The sequence below is a fragment of the Fusarium pseudograminearum genome, chromosome 2 (genome assembly GCF_000303195.2).
Source record: "Fusarium pseudograminearum CS3096 chromosome 2, whole genome shotgun sequence".
In the NCBI taxonomy this organism is placed as follows: domain Eukaryota; kingdom Fungi; phylum Ascomycota; class Sordariomycetes; order Hypocreales; family Nectriaceae; genus Fusarium; species Fusarium pseudograminearum.
The window spans coordinates 3,750,104-3,765,391 of NC_031952.1; the positions used below are offsets into that span (position 1 = coordinate 3,750,104).

Below are 15,288 nucleotides of genomic sequence, written 5' to 3' on the forward strand. Positions count from 1 at the left end.
GCTTCACTCTGGTATGGAGAGGAAGCAAAACTACGACTAACTTGATCTGGATGGCTTCATTCTTGTCACAACAAGTGAGAACGTCGACTTTGACGGATTCATGTCGACCTCCGAAGGCTACGGGCTGGTCAAGTTACAGAGATAATAAAAGAGAAACAAAGAGCGTCATTTGAGGTTCAATTGATACTGTCTACAACATACCAACATGATGATAGACAACCCCATGGGGAAAACTTGTTAGCGTTCGGACTTGGTCAACTTTCTCCGAACTCGGTTAGCATTCCGGCAATGGAGATGCAACGGTCACGGACTTGATCATGATTCTCCGGCCAAAGGCAACGGAGTATGCAACACAAGTCCGGTCGGCATTTAGAAATGAGGCCATCGTGAAGCATGGGTTCCCCGCTACGTGTACAGCATGATCGTATTTAAGAAGAAGCATTCCCCGTATATGTTAATCATCTTATCTTCTATCACCAAGACATATTCACATCGTTGACAGACCTTCATCATGCCTCAACGCGAACGCATCCCTACATACTGGGGCCCAGATGCCTCCAGCACCAAGGACTCATCCAGTCCTTCAGTGCACCTCAAGTGTAATGACTCTACTCTCCCCTTCGAATTCTCTTTCGAAGCCGTCCGTCCCAACGTCTTCCGTACAACTTTTACATCTCCAACCCACCCCACACCTCCTCATCCCAGCGTCCCCCGCGCTGAGACGAAGCTGGATGGTGCCAAGCCTAATGTAACCTCTTCTGAGAAGGGCACCAAGATCCAGATTGGCGATGTCATTGCCAATGTCGACTACTCTGGCGAAACTCCTCTTCTTTCCGTCGGGTTTGAAGGACAGCCACCTATCCTTGAAGATCTGCCCAATCGATCTTACTGTATCAACGGTGATGGTGTTGCGCATTATACTCTGTATAATCGCAAGACCTTCCACGCTGGACTTGGAGAGAAGGCTGCGCCTATGGATCTCTCTGGTCGACGCTTCCAGCTATCCGCGACAGACAGTTTCGGATATGATGTGCACCGAACAGATCCTCTTTACAAGAACATCCCACTCCTGATCAATGCTACTCCTCAGGGCTGTGTAGCAATGTTCTCAACCAGCCACACCCGTGGTGAATACTCCATCGGCTCAGAGATGGACGGCATGTGGGGTTTCTACAAGGTCTATCGTCAGGATTTTGGTGGTCTCGAGGAGTACATCATCACCGGAAAGACCCTCAAGGATATTGTCCAGACGTACGCTGAGCTTGCTGGCTTCCCTCTTCTTGTACCCCGCTGGGCTTTCGGATATTTGTCTGGTGGCATGAAGTACTCTATGCTCGACAGTCCACCTGCAGGTGAGGCTCTGATCGAGCTAGCCAACAAGATGAAGGAACATGACATTCCCTGTTCAGCCTACCAAATGTCCTCCGGATACACCGTTGCCGAGCACCCTCCCAAGAACAGACACGTCTTCACGTGGAACAACCACCGATTCCCCGATCCCGAAGATTGGATCAAGCAATACCACAAGCTCGGCATGCGTCTCATTGCGAACGTGAAGCCTTACCTCACAGCATCTCACCCAGAGTACGAGAAGCTCAAGGAGGCTGGTGGTCTGTTCACTGATTCGCACACCAAGAAGGCAGCTGTCACAAAGCTGTGGAGTGCCGGTGGTGGTGAGAGAGACGACGGTGGACACATTGACTTTACCTCTGAAGCTGGCTACAACTGGTGGTACAATGGTATCAAGAAACTGGCAGAGGAAGGAATCGATTGTATGTGGAACGACAACAACGAGTACACTATTCCCGACGACGAGTGGCAGTGTGCTCTCAATGTCGGAAAGGATATCCTCAACGTCCCCGAAGGCCTTGAGAAGCGACCTCAAGTCGGTCTCTGGGGTCGCAGCCTCCACACCGAACTCAACGGCAAGGCCTCTCACGACGCGCTTCTAGCCGTGAACCCTGACTCTCGCCCCTTCGTCCTCACCCGCAGTGCCACAGCTGGTACTCTCCGCTATGCCTGCAGTTCATGGAGTGGCGACAACACAACTAGCTGGGACAGCATGCGAGGCTCAACAGCTTTGTCTCTTACTGCTGGTATGTGCTTGATGCAGTGCTATGGACACGACATTGGTGGTTTTGAAGGTCCCCAGCCCACCCCTGAGCTTTTGCTTCGCTGGGTTCAGCTGGGTATTTACTCTCCACGATTCGCTATCAACTGCTTCAAGACTGGCGACGACAACTCAATTGGCGATGTCATTGAGCCCTGGATGCATCCTTCCATCACCCATCTCGTGCGAAAGACTATCAAGCGCCGCTACGCTATGATTCCTTACATCTACTCTCTCGCGCTAGAAAGCCACAAGAGCGCTTTGCCTCCCCAGAGATGGGTCGGCTGGGGCTACGAGTCTGACCCTGAGGTCTGGAACCTTCTTGACGGAGAGAAACAGTACTGGTTGGGTGACTCCATGCTTGTTGGAGGAGTATTCGAGTCTGGAGCCAGCAAGGCCCGAATCTACCTCCCCAAGGCATCCGACGACGATGAGGGTTACCTGAACCTTAACGCACCTTACCAGTACCTCGAGGCCGGCCAATGGGTTGGCATCGATGCAGAGTGGTCAGGCGCCGGAATTCCCGTCCTCGGCAAGGTCGGCCGCGCCATCCCTGTCGGTCGCGACGTCCAAGTCCTTTCACCCGGTGAGAAGGAGAACGTTGCAGACCTTCCCCTCGATGACTACCGAGCCGTTGAGATCTTCCCTCCCAAGAAGGCCTCCAAGGGTGGAAAGTGGCACGAGACTATCTGGTATGAGGACGACGGAACATCGGCGCCTACTAAGAACAAGATCTCTTCTTACGCCCTTTCCTACACTGCTACGGAGACTGAGATCAAGGTCAAGTTCTCGAGAGATGAGAGCTCAGGCTTTGAAGCGCCTTGGAAGACGCTCGTTGTTATCCTGCCACCTGGTGACCAGAGGAAGGTTGTCAGTGAGGAGTCCAAGGAAGTTGTGTCTTTGGGAGTGAGTGATGAGGGCAGAATGCAGTTCGAGTTGAAGTAGGTCATATAGACGTCTACTGTCTAGTTAACAAAAGCGTAATGATATTTTCCCTAGCAATTACACCATTGAGCCTTTTTGTCGTGATAGATTCTGTATAATTTTAAACTACCTATTGTTACTAGTAGTAACCAGCTGACTGTCGCCTTGAGCCTATCAAATCTGCTTTCCTGCCTTCTTCTCCAGCTCATGATGAGCAGTAAGAATACCTCGGACCCTGTGTTGAAAGTAGAGAGGTCCTTGCTCCAGCTTGGGATGCATCTCTCCATTAACAAAAACACCCGCATTGAGGTTCTTTTGAGCGTTATTACAGAGCCATTTATCTTCGGCCAGAATCCTCTTGAACATTTCATCGATAGTCGTGAAACCTTCGTCGCTGGCATCCTTGTGTCTGTAGACCTCGTATTCCATGGAGCAATGGCCGACTGAAGTAGGAACGCAGCGCATCAGGTAGAAGAAGTTGGGGCTAGAAACATTAGGACGAGGAACACGTCGGAGAAAGGGTTACTCACGAGACAGTCATGCAGGCGTTGGGAAAGTAGTAGTTGCTGACAACCTTCAAGCCAGACTTTTCTGCTTCGGCATTCACGTTTGCAAAGTGCTCGATATTGCCACCTTTTGGTTCGACCTTGTATGCTGTAAGATCTGCGATAGCAGCAGCATCAGGATGGGCTAATTTGCAGTGATAACACTCGTTGTAGTTATCAGCTAGCGTCTTCCAGTTGTAGTCGCCGCTCATGCCCCAGGTATGGTCAAACTGAAAGTCATCAAAGTTGAAGGATTCGTGTCTCGCCATCTTGTCAATGTTTTTGAACTCGGCTGACCAATCTTCAGGGGTCTTGGAGGTATCGAGATTGACCCAGATAAACCCCTTGTCATCGACGCGCACATGGATGGGAATCTTGGCATTCTGGGAGTCTTTATATGTGCCGCGAAAACCCTCAATAACACCCTCCTTGTTCTTGACCAGGTAGAACTGGAAACCAGCTTCATGGAAGTCAACATGTGATCCAACTTCAGAAAGTCTCAACCTGTGGCTGACAAAGATCCATTTCTTAGCAAAGATGGCGCGGCGCTCGAGTTCGTAGATTTCCTTAGTTCTATACCACGACGAAGGTAAAGCTCGTGCCGTAGCGTTCAGATTTTGGACGAATTTGGTGTCGATTGGCTTCGATGAGCGAGTCGACGATAGATATCTCGCGAGCAAAGACAAAAGTCCAGCTAATCCAGCGATGGAGAAGAAGGACGAGACAAGCGGATGCGTAACGTGGAAAGACATGTTGACAAGAATTGTATACTGAACAAGCGATGCTCTTCCAATGGACTATTGATTTACTCTTTATCATTATAACAAAGGCGTCGTTGATGCTCTGTATCACGGATGACACCAGGAAACCGCCCCATCGGAGAATCCGTGTTGATTCCGATGGTCGAGGGAGCTTCGGCTAGAATCCGCCCCCGCCCTCATCCCGTCTTCGGAGGACTGCATTGTGGCTTCACGCGATAATGCACCCCATAATGTTATCTCTGGTCTTTAACTATGGATTGGACAAGTCACTGGGGCAATATTGACGATACGCTAATCTGATATCATGATAGTGAACGTGAAAACATGAATCTCGCCCATGACGGAATTGTACAACATGCTATCCCGAGATTAGATATCCCGGGTCCGCGAGGATCTTCCCCCGAAATACCTGCAAATCACAGATAACCACTTACAAAGTAACATGGACTAGGCTCTAAATCACTCCTCATGCCAAGTCTTGGCTAGCCAGTCCCACGAACTAGAGAGATACACCCCGTCTTAGCTCGATAGTCCCATCCATCCCCATCCGTGCCCGTATCATTTGACCCATTTCCAATGCACTACCCCGCGTAATGTCTGTCTACATATCTTTGCCCATCTAGAACTCGTAGGTGCAAGGGTCAGGATAGCCCCTTCACTGCTCGTTCCCGGTTTGGGATCTATAAGATACATGAGCCGCATCCAAATCTGGAGAACATGGTATCATTACTCTCTTTTCTCTGAGACCAATTCATGCACCCTGATACTATCTCCACCATGTCTAATGTTCATGATTATGTCCCCTCTGCAACTGAAAAGGCAGAGAAGGAGACTCCTACCCCTGACAATGCATCGTACCATGTTGTTCACCAAAACGGGACTGTCCATGAACTCGGCAACATCGTGGACCCTGTTCTAAGTGCCAAGACACTTCTGGTAAACGAGGTTTGCATCCATTGCCTTATCCGTTGAAACACTCCTTGCTAACTATCGTCGAGGCCATCAATGAGATCGGTTGGACAAACTTCCACTTGAAGCTATCTTGCCTCGCCGGCTTTGGTTACGCCGCCGACTCCCTCGTCGTCTTCCTCCAGAGCGTCGCAGCCTCTCAAGCATATCTCGAAATCGGAAACGGCGGCTATCCTACTGGCTATGCCATGGCTCTCTACGCTGGCCTTTTGGTTGGTGCTTTGTTCTGGGGCTTTGGTGCTGATGTTATCGGCCGCAAGATCGCCTTCAACGTAACACTCTTCATCGCAGCCATCGCCACGATCGCAGCAGGAGCAGGTCCCAACTGGATTGGCTTCTGTATCTTGGTAGCTATACTTGGCTTCGGCGCTGGTGGTAACCTTGTCCTTGACCCTACTGTCATGCTCGAGTTTGTTCCGGCCAGGCAACAATGGGTTATCACAGCCATGGCTGCGTGGTGGGGTATTGGTCAAGCCAGTGCTGGCTTTATCGCCTGGGGCTTTTACTGTAAGTCTCTTGTCTATCTATCTTAACTAGCGGTTGGACGAGTAGCTGACCATTGCTTCTTACAGCTCGACCTGAGTGGTCATGCACTAGCGAGACCGAATCATGTACATGGCAGGGCAACAAGGCCTGGAGACTCATCATGTTCACAGGAGGTGCTCTAATGTTTCTCATGTCCGCCCTTCGAATTCTCATCATCCAATTGCCTGAAACGCCAAAGTTCTTGGTCGCCTCTGGTAAGGAAGAAGAACTTGTGGCAATGCTCCAGAAGCTTGCCAGCAAGTACCGTCGACCCTGTTCCCTCACCGTCGAGGCTCTTAGAGCGTGCGGTACCACCAATGCTTCTGAGCAAAGCGGGCGCCCTGATTCTCTCAAGGGTCTTGGTAAGATCCTATTTGGACACATCCGAGGTCTCTTCTCAAACAAAAAACTTGCAATCTCTACGACCCTTATCTGGTTTTCTTGGACGTTGATCGGTCTGGGATATCCTCTCTTCTTTCTCTATCTCCCGTAAGACCTCACACATTTAGCCGTTGAAAAGAAGGTTAAGTTAACGTAAACAGATCCCTTATTAGAAGTCGTCTTCCCGACTACGTGCCCTCTTTCACCCAAACATGGCGTGACTACACCATCACCAACATCTGCGCCATCTTCGGTCCTCTTATTGCAGCCGGTCTGACTGAAATCAAGTTCCTCGGCCGTCGATACACCATGGTTCTTGGTGCTATCGTCACGGCTATCTTCTTCTTCTGTTACACCATCATCAAGACACCAGCTCAGAACCTTGCCATCAGCAGCTGCATCTGTACGTCTATGCCCCTCTCTGGACATATATGAAGGCTTACTAACATTGTTCAGCGGTCTGCATTAACCTTTACTACGGTACACTATACGCTTATACTGTCGAAGTGTTCCCTTCTGCGCATCGCTCCACCGGAAATGGTGTCGCAGTCGCGCTGAACCGTATCATGGGTCTGTTATCCGCTGTGATCTCTGTCACTGCTGATACTACTACTGTTACACCCTTGTACATATCGGCCGGCCTGTTCATTGTCTTGGCTATAGTTGCTTTTATTCTTCCTTTCGAGCCTTATGGTCACAACGCGTCTTGATGTATGGGATGGGATGTTTGTTATGGAGTTATCTATCAATGCTGTCATTGGTATCATAGTACGATGTTTGAATACTTTTGGGGTCCATCTGTTCCTTTCCCTCAAGTCTTGTTATTTATAGGTGTAGTTTTAGTTACTCAAATCTTGTTTAAATATGTTAAAACTGATTCATGTCCCACCACTCAAGATTCATGAACAAACTCTCCCCTATAGGCCCTAGATTTTCCCAAGCGCCCCACGCAAGGTCGTATGTATTATGATGATCATTAACAATTGCTGCTGAAGCCAAGGCAGTTTCATCAAGTCCTTGATCTACCACCTCCATCTGCGACCCGGCCTGCGTGCTGTCCATCATCCACCTCGGAGGCGTTGCATAGCAAGTTGTTGACTCTCTCATATCCGCAGGCGGTGTGTTCATTTCGGATTCAGGGATAATATCACCGTCTGCGGCACCGGTGCTACCAGTCCAGACGGTCTGGCTGTGGACTGTTTGATCCCTGTAATTAGGGAATTGAGGAGCTGCAACGTCTAGTAGGATCCATATAAGTGATGTTTTCACAGCTGCGGGAGATGCTCTCTCTGAATTCACCTGCGTCGGACGCTCTACCGACTCGATAAAATGATCCAGGGCACTTTCCTTGGACGATGTTAGCATTGGTCTCGTAATATACACGAATTGAGTCAAAGACTTACGATTGCTTTGCAAATCGGCCAGTGAGTCGCCATCTCCTTGATAAGTTTGCGACAAAGATCCAGGTTCTCCAGTGAAGATGCTTTTAATCTTGTGTCACTCGTGCGTGCCCAGTAAAGATGCAGTGTGCTGGCAATGGCTGCTGCTTGTGCGAGAAAAGGATCCACGATCTTCAGTCCTTTTTCTTTGGCTGTTCTGATAAGTCTCGAGATCCAGGTACAGTGCCTCAAAGCTTTCTCGCATGATGCTCTCCAGAAGGTGTTGCCACCTAGTCTTCCCCTGGGACTCTCTGCCATTGAGGTATAGAGACAGGGATGGTTCAACACGCAGTGAATGGTGTGGTATGCTACTTGTATTCTGACCCAGGGAAGTAGGTCTACACGGTTTGTGTGCGCGTCTTGAGCCGATATTGAAGGGAATTTGACTCTGTTGTAGCTCAGATGGACCGGGTGGTACATTTCGATATCCAGGATTTGCGAACAGAGTTTCGTGTAATCTGATTCCGGAAGCCAGGGATATTTGGCCCGACCTTCGACACACCTGGCCACATAGAGCCGTAAATCGGTCCAGAGGGTACAAAGCTTGTGTGACTGAGACCACACATCTGGAAGTGCCTCGTGGACGCCCGTGTCTGCTCTTGGAACCGGGATGCATTTCGTTAGCGGATCTCGGGCTTCGACTGTCAACATCTGTGGTGTGTCGATGTCTTGTAGAACCGAAGGTAATAAAATGGGAGCACCGCAGGAATAGCTCAGAAACTGGATGCTCCAAAACACTCTCGATTTCGCTTGCAAATTTGAGTCTCGGTCGTTGTCGGGAAATAGTTGAAGCATGCTCTTGGCCATGGATATATCAAAGCCAGCAGTAGTAACATCACCGACTGTTAACCTATTAGTACAGATAGTATGAGGAGTGACTGAGAAATTACTAACTGACAAAGTTGTAGTAGGCCAATAAGCAGAGTATCTGACTATTCTGTATGGCCATGTTTCCTTGAGCGATTGCAAGCATGACACTTGTACGGGCGGCTTTGTAATAAACATCAGGGGTCTCTACGCCTTCTATATCTAGAGAAGAGGCATAGTAGGTAGAGAATAGGGTCATGATGGCATGGATCAAGTCTTCTGATACATCTTGGCGAGGGTTGTCGAATAGCCACAGAGGTTGTCGGTGAATGTGTTCAAAATAAAATCCCATTGCCTTTGCGCTTAAATCAGCCGGTAAGGGTGTTCTAGGGTATGTCAGTATGGAAGAAGGACATATGGAGAGGATACCTACGATAGCGGTTGTGGAGCAACAGTTGAAAAAGATAGCAGGCGGTTACGCCCTTCAGACGTTGAAGATGGTGTAGTCTCCTGCACGGATTGGGGCCTGTTACGAACCAAGTTAGTGTTGGTTTGACTGTAGACCGATGTTAGTGTAACCTACACGACTCTGCTAATGAGATTGTCAAGCTTATCCTCGAGTTGTTCCAATCGACTCGACTTGTTTGATCAGTTGAGAATTAACCAAGAGCATTCATCAAGAGTCTTACCACGGCAGAGTCTAGTTGGCTGGTAGATTGGTCGCTTACGGAGGCCGCCTCTATAAAAGAGCAATGCTGATGAAGACGGGAACAGGCGGAACATTCTGGCCTTTCGCCAGGACATCGTACCTTTTTGCGTCTATCAAATTTTAGTAAATTATCTCTTTCAAAGGGAGCCATTCATACCTGCAGTTATCACACGCTTGCGTGGCACGTCGGTATTGTCTTTTCCTTGGTGCACTCATGGTTGGTGTCCTTTTGCTAGGGATCTGTTATTGAGTAGGTTGTCAATTTGGAGAAAGCAGCAACTGAGAGCGAGTTTCGCGTTGTTATGTAGGAGGCATGTATAGTTCAAAAGCCATCGTGCGGGGTGTCAGCCACTAAAATGAGGTTCGGCTGGTTGTAAAATTCCGCTGATAGCCTGTAACCGAGACTTAATTTTGCGATAAGGATGGTCACCAAGGACGAGCTAGCAGTTAGTTACAGCCCACTCACTGGGCTGGGCTAACAAAGGGCAGACTCGCCACTTGACCATTGCCAGTGTATTTGCTTAATGCTACCCAAGGACTTTACTAGATATCATCAGTTAGAACTAAATAATTGCATTCTAGGTATCCGAATGATCTTTTATTACAGTTGAGGGTTATGCTAGACTAAACGCTATCAACATGGCCATTCAAAGGTCAGTCATGGTAAGGATTGGCATATACCTGAAGATAAGGTTTCCATCATAAATCGATTTGCATATATACCTGTTTTATTCTTAACTAAATTTTCAACATGAATCAATTCGTCTCTCTATCTACAGTTTACTCTCAGCTGCCGATCTAGGAATGCCAAAGTTGGAGATATCCTCCTTTGTCGACCCATCTATCGCAAGCTCCGCAAGAACACGTCCAATAGCTGGCGAAAATTTAAAGGCGTGACCACCACCCAGTCCGATAATGATATCAGGGTGATTCTTCAATGGACTAATCACAAATTGTCGATCAGGTGTAATCGCATATTGGCATGTGACAGTTCGCAGTGGCTCACCCCGTTCAGGGATAAGATTACCCATGAACGATGTCAACTCGTTGAACAAATCTTCCGAGGGAACGAATGTGCGGTTCTCGGGCGTCATGAAATTGTTCGATGTGTCGCGACCTGCTTTGATAGCTGGCTCGCCATACATGGGGAATCCGTAGTAATATCGATCTCCGGCCCAGATCCAGACAGGGAATTTGGTCTCGTCAAAGGGCTTGAGATCAGCTGGCTTGTAGTATGTGACTTGTTCTTGCATAACCGTCAGTGGGATCTCTGCGCCCAGAGGTGCAAGAAGCTTGTTGATCCACGCATCGCAAGCCAAGATAACCTTGTCGGCATAGAAACGACCCTTGGATGTCTCTAGTGTCACGCCCTTTCCATTCTTGTTGGGGATAACTGCATCCACGCGCGTCTTCTCCTTCAGTACTGCTCCGTTGGCACGAGCCTGATATTGCATTGCCGCAACTGACTTTGATGCGTGCACGATACCTGAGTCTGCAGTGTATATCGTTTGAACACCATCGGGGATGTTGAAAGCCGGCCATCGCTTCATGACCTCTTCAGGGCCAAGCAGCTCATATGGAATGCCGCTCACATCCAAACTCCTTGCAAACTCCCCAACGGTCATAGTCTTCTCAAACTCGTTCATTTCACTCTCGGGGGTGAGGGTCTTGGGAAAGAATGCCACGCCGCCGGTGATGGTCAGCATTTGAAGACCGCTGCGACGCTCGAGCTCAGCCCAGTCCTTGTAGGCTGCGCGAGCGAGGGCCACGTAGTCTGGTGATCCATAGGATGTTCTGACAATACGAGATGTGTCATGGGATGAGCCGTAAACGTTGCCAAACTCATATTGCTCGAAGCCGATGACGCTGGCGCCTTTGATGGCGGCGTGGTAGGCTGCTCCGCTGCCGAGGGCACCAAGGCCAACTACGGCGACATTGAATGTGTTTGGGGACATTGATGTGGTACTGGATAGTGAGTGATGAACAAATATGAGATGCTCTGAGATGATTACTCGTGTTGATACTGGTCAAGGGCTTTATAACATAACCCAAGCCCAGTCTAGATAGCATCTCCCTCTTCAAATCCGTCCCCACAGTTGTTCGTCTGTTCTCGTGATATTGTCCGATGTGCGGAGAAGGCTGGGGCGGGTTATCTTCCCCTCTCTGAGTGAAGCTCCTTGAAGGTGGCCATACTAACTGGTCTCGGTATCTGTCTCGATGGTTGTTGTCGTCTCATCCCAGTCAAAGAATCCGTCCCCACACGGATTCTCACGGATTCTCCGTCCGCCTGTAAGTTGCCCTAATTTATCTACCCCGCGTTGCGCTACGGGACTAAGCCAAGCGATAATGGAGCTTATCTCTTAGCGGCGACGAGATAGAGATGCTTCCCCGTGTAACTGAAGCGATGATCATGATAAGGTAGCTATACGAGATAGCAGTAGAGCTTCGCTCTAAGCTGACCTGAGAGGGGTCGGTACATATCGGCAAGTGATAACAGATTCAGCACAATCCACCTGAGCCATGACATCTCGCAGCTCTGAGCGTACGCTGTCTATAGAAGCGCGTTTTGAGCACTCGCAGTTTAATGTCTGCCTAGACTGCCCCAGGGTCAGGGGAGAGATCGACGTTGAAGATGCAGCTAGTTTACAAAGAGGTGTTCGTCACGTACAAGACAACAACAACGTAGTGTAATTATGAAGTAAGATTAATAACAAAAACTAACGAACTAGTAAATAAATAACCATGCTTCATTATCTTATATCATCTTCATTCATTTTATTCAATACCATGCTTCAACAACTCATTTAGTCATACGCGATGCCAGAGGGTGTACCAGACGAAAGCTTGTTGTACTTTCCAGAGTTTGCGTTATCCATAAGAGTGTGGTCATGTTCCTGCTTTCGCTCTGCAAAAGGCTGAGACTCGTGTTGAGAGCCAGGGAGGGATTGCTTGTTGGAAGAGTCAAGGCCAGAAGGGTTCTCCATAGCAGGGTTCTGCATACCAGGGTTGCCACCAACGCCAGGGCCAGTGCTGCCAAGACCAGAGCCGGTGTTGCCAGTCTGGAACTCACGTTGGCTGTTACCGGTGTTGAACTGGTCATTGTCATTCTCGCGTCTGTGTTCAGCGGCATGAGAAGCCAGTGCACCAGCTCCAAGACCAGCGGCGGCACCTCCAGCAAGCCCAGCACCTCGGTGAGAGTCTTGCTGTTCATATGACTGGGAGCCGGGGTGCATGGCAGAACGCTCACCCGAGTAAGCATCGCCGGACTCAAAGCCTCTGTTGGCGCCAAGGCCAGAGCGCTCATCGTGGTCGCGACCGGAACGCGAGGCAAGGGCGCCAGTGCCAAGAGCAGCACCAGCACCAGCACCAAAGCCAGTACCACGGTTGGAGTCCTGTTGTTCGTAAGAGCGAGAAGAAGGGTTCATAGCAGAACCTTCAGTGGGGTAGGCAGACTGGTTCTCAAAGCCTCTGTTGGAGTCAAGACCGGAATACTCGTCACGGTCGCGACCGGAGCGAGCCGCCATTGCGCCAGCGCCGAGGCCAGCAGCGGCAGTTCCAGCAGCAATACCAGCGCCTCGGTGAGAGTCATGCTGCTGAGTCTGTCCGACAGGGTCCTTGTGGGAGAAGTTGGCAGACTGGGCACCATGAGTGTCTTGATGTTCACCACGGTCAGTGTAGCCAGCGACAGCCGGTGCGCTCAAACCGTGGGGGTGTTGAGAGCCCTGCTGCTGGTGGAAGCCCTGCTGCTGATAAGACTGAGACGTAGCGTTGGGGTCGTAGCTCTGGTTATCGTAGCTTGACAAAGGCTGAGTAGCAGATCGGTCCTCGTCGCGACGGCCATAGTGCGAGGCAAGAGCGCCAGCGCCGAGACCTGCGGCAGCACCGGTGGCAGCACCAGTGGCAAGTCCAGAGCCTCGGTGATGGTCGAGATCTTCCTGTCGGTAGGGCTTCTGTGTAACTCCACCAGAGGAAGGGTTCTGGGGGTTGTAGTCCCGAGTGGAGTCGAGACCAGCAGCGGGATACTTGGTGGCGTGCTGGGTTGTAGCAGGATCCTGATGTGCGCCGGTAGTTGTTTCACGGCGGTTGTTGTCGTCGTCGTGACGGTTCCTTGTAGCAGCATAAGCGCCGCCCGCGCCAGCAGCAGCCAAAGCAGGACCAGCCTTGGAGTGGTGATGCTTGTCCTCATCTTCGGTGCGGGAGGTCTCATCCTTGCTTCCCTTTCGGTGGAAAAGGGCACCAAGCTTGCTGCCGTGCTGCTTATCGTCCTTATGCGTGTCTTGGACAGTTGGGTTCTGTTGTCTGTTTGCGTCACGAAGCTTTTCGTCATCACGGTCCCTGGTAGCGGCGTAAGCTCCAGCAGCGCCAGCGGCACCGAGAGCAGGGCCAGTCTTGGAGTGATGCTTGTCCCTATCTTGTTCCTCGACACGAGCAGTCTCATCCTTGCTGCTCTTTCGGCCAAAGAGACCGCCGAGCTTGCTATCGTGGTCCTTATCCTTGTGCTTGTCCTCCTTGACCTTTTCAGTGTGATGTGGCTCCTTGTGGTCCCTGCCAAGGAGAGGGAATGCTCTCTGCTTGTGCTCCTCAGGCTGAGTTCGATCGGTAGTCTGACCCAGCCTTCTAGCCTCCTCGTTGTCATTGTGTCGCTTGTTCAACTCGTGCGCTCCGTAGGCAGCACCACCAGCGGCACCGGCTCCAGCAAGACCCTCTTTGAAGTGCGAGCCAGATGTTCCCTCGCCAGGGTGCTGTCGCTCATCGGGTCGGCCACCGTAGGGTGCAGTGTTGGTGGAGGCCTCGTCGCGATCGCGTCGGCTGAGGAAGGTACCGCTCTCCAGAGTACCAGATGTTCGAGATGGGTCATTCGTGCGTGAATGGATCTCTTTGTGACGTTGCTGTTCGTCCTCAAGGCTACCGTGGCCAATTACAGAGTTATGAACACCTCCCCGGCTGGGAAGATCTCCCCAGTAAGGGTGCTCCTCGGTGGATGGTACAAGAGGGACCTTCTGTCCCAAGCCACCAGCCTCGGTTGTTCTGTTCAGAGTGTCGTCTCGTCGGTCCGAGAGGGGCTCGTTGTGTCTATCGGAAAGAGGCTCGTTGCGTCTGTCGGAAAGAGGCTCATCGCGTCGCTCAGAAAGAGGGTCGTTGCGTCGCTCGGACATGGGATCCTGTGTAGGCTTGTATGAAGTGCGGTCGTCAGACTGGGTCATTCCGACACCAGAGTCCTTGTATCCATGGCCACGGGAAGCTTCAGTCTCGTTCTCTGTCCAGCCGCGGGGATCATCAGTCTTGTGAAGCTTGTTGTGTTCGTGTCCTTTGGACCAGCCTTGCTCAGTTTCGCTGGGTTCCATGTCTTCTGTGGGGAACGAACCTGGGGGATGGGGGTCGGTGGTGGAATCGTCGGGGCGGTCCTTGTGGAGAATGTCTTTGACCTTTGCTCCTAGGCTGCTCATTTTGGTGTTGTTAGAGTGTTGGGTTTGGGAGAGGTACTTGGGTATCAAAAGAGATGAGGTTTGGGTATCAAGTCGCTGGTGTTGGGTGGTTATGATGGTCGTGACATGTAACTAACTCTATCAGCTTCATATATTCCTTTTCCAGCCCTTCAAACAAGGATAGCTCAGCTTGTCAATGTCGTCGACATCATCATGACCATTACGGGAACTAACAGATCGTGTGGGGTGCCGCCAAATCTGTGATTGACGTCCAGGTTTCCCAGCTTTGGGTGCTAGCATCCCTGTCGATCTTACTGCGTTGGGACAAGGGCGACGCCAACTCCGTCATCCACATGCCCATCAAATCTGCGATTGTCTGTTCTTAACAGCAGGAACCTATGATCTTCGCTGGAATTACGTCTGTATCTCTTATTTCCCTGGTCGTACGAGGTCGAGACCCTCTGACTTTATTGCGCTACCAACAAATTGCATCATTGCGGTTGGATTCAGTGCTCTGCGCATCGAACAGTGGCTGGTTTGCCGAGGGCTGGGCATGTAAAAACAGGATTGTCTCTTTGTGTGTTCTGAAACAGCTTTTCAGTCTTTTTGGCTTGTTTGTCCAAGCATTTCTATGTACTACCTGTTCTGTTAAACAAACGAGCTCAAACCTGTGCGACGAAGTACGGTGTAGC

General features: G+C 50.4%; 6 protein-coding genes across 6 annotated transcripts; 2 read left to right on the forward strand and 4 right to left on the reverse strand.

Moving 5' to 3' along the window:
• Positions 1-511: 511 nt before the first annotated feature.
• On the forward strand, positions 512-3,055 carry FPSE_06709 (uncharacterized protein; the record flags this gene model as incomplete). Its single annotated transcript, XM_009259827.1, has 1 exon — positions 512-3,055. The coding sequence occupies one exon, from the start codon at positions 512-514 to the stop codon at positions 3,053-3,055; it is 2,544 nt and encodes an 847-aa protein (XP_009258102.1).
• Positions 3,056-3,208: 153 nt separating this feature from the next.
• On the reverse strand, positions 3,209-4,331 carry FPSE_06710 (uncharacterized protein; the record flags this gene model as incomplete). Its single annotated transcript, XM_009259828.1, has 2 exons — positions 3,209-3,518; positions 3,565-4,331. The coding sequence occupies 2 exons, from the start codon at positions 4,329-4,331 to the stop codon at positions 3,209-3,211; spliced, it is 1,077 nt and encodes a 358-aa protein (XP_009258103.1).
• Positions 4,332-5,117: 786 nt separating this feature from the next.
• Positions 5,118-6,925, forward strand: FPSE_06711 (uncharacterized protein; the record flags this gene model as incomplete). The annotated part of the gene is made up of 5 exons (XM_009259829.1): positions 5,118-5,285; positions 5,339-5,816; positions 5,882-6,323; positions 6,377-6,618; positions 6,672-6,925. The coding sequence occupies 5 exons, from the start codon at positions 5,118-5,120 to the stop codon at positions 6,923-6,925; spliced, it is 1,584 nt and encodes a 527-aa protein (XP_009258104.1).
• Positions 6,926-7,082: 157 nt separating this feature from the next.
• Positions 7,083-9,386, reverse strand: FPSE_06712 (uncharacterized protein; the record flags this gene model as incomplete). The annotated part of the gene is made up of 7 exons (XM_009259830.1): positions 7,083-7,562; positions 7,619-8,496; positions 8,549-8,847; positions 8,895-8,987; positions 9,045-9,100; positions 9,151-9,280; positions 9,328-9,386. 7 exons carry the CDS (start codon positions 9,384-9,386, stop codon positions 7,083-7,085), a joined length of 1,995 nt encoding a protein of 664 aa, XP_009258105.1.
• Positions 9,387-9,943: 557 nt separating this feature from the next.
• Positions 9,944-11,125, reverse strand: FPSE_06713 (uncharacterized protein; the record flags this gene model as incomplete). Its single annotated transcript, XM_009259831.1, has 1 exon — positions 9,944-11,125. The coding sequence occupies one exon, from the start codon at positions 11,123-11,125 to the stop codon at positions 9,944-9,946; it is 1,182 nt and encodes a 393-aa protein (XP_009258106.1).
• Positions 11,126-11,974: 849 nt separating this feature from the next.
• Positions 11,975-14,617, reverse strand: FPSE_06714 (uncharacterized protein; the record flags this gene model as incomplete). The annotated part of the gene is made up of 1 exon (XM_009259832.1): positions 11,975-14,617. The coding sequence occupies one exon, from the start codon at positions 14,615-14,617 to the stop codon at positions 11,975-11,977; it is 2,643 nt and encodes an 880-aa protein (XP_009258107.1).
• Between the last annotated feature and the right edge of the window lie 671 nt (positions 14,618-15,288).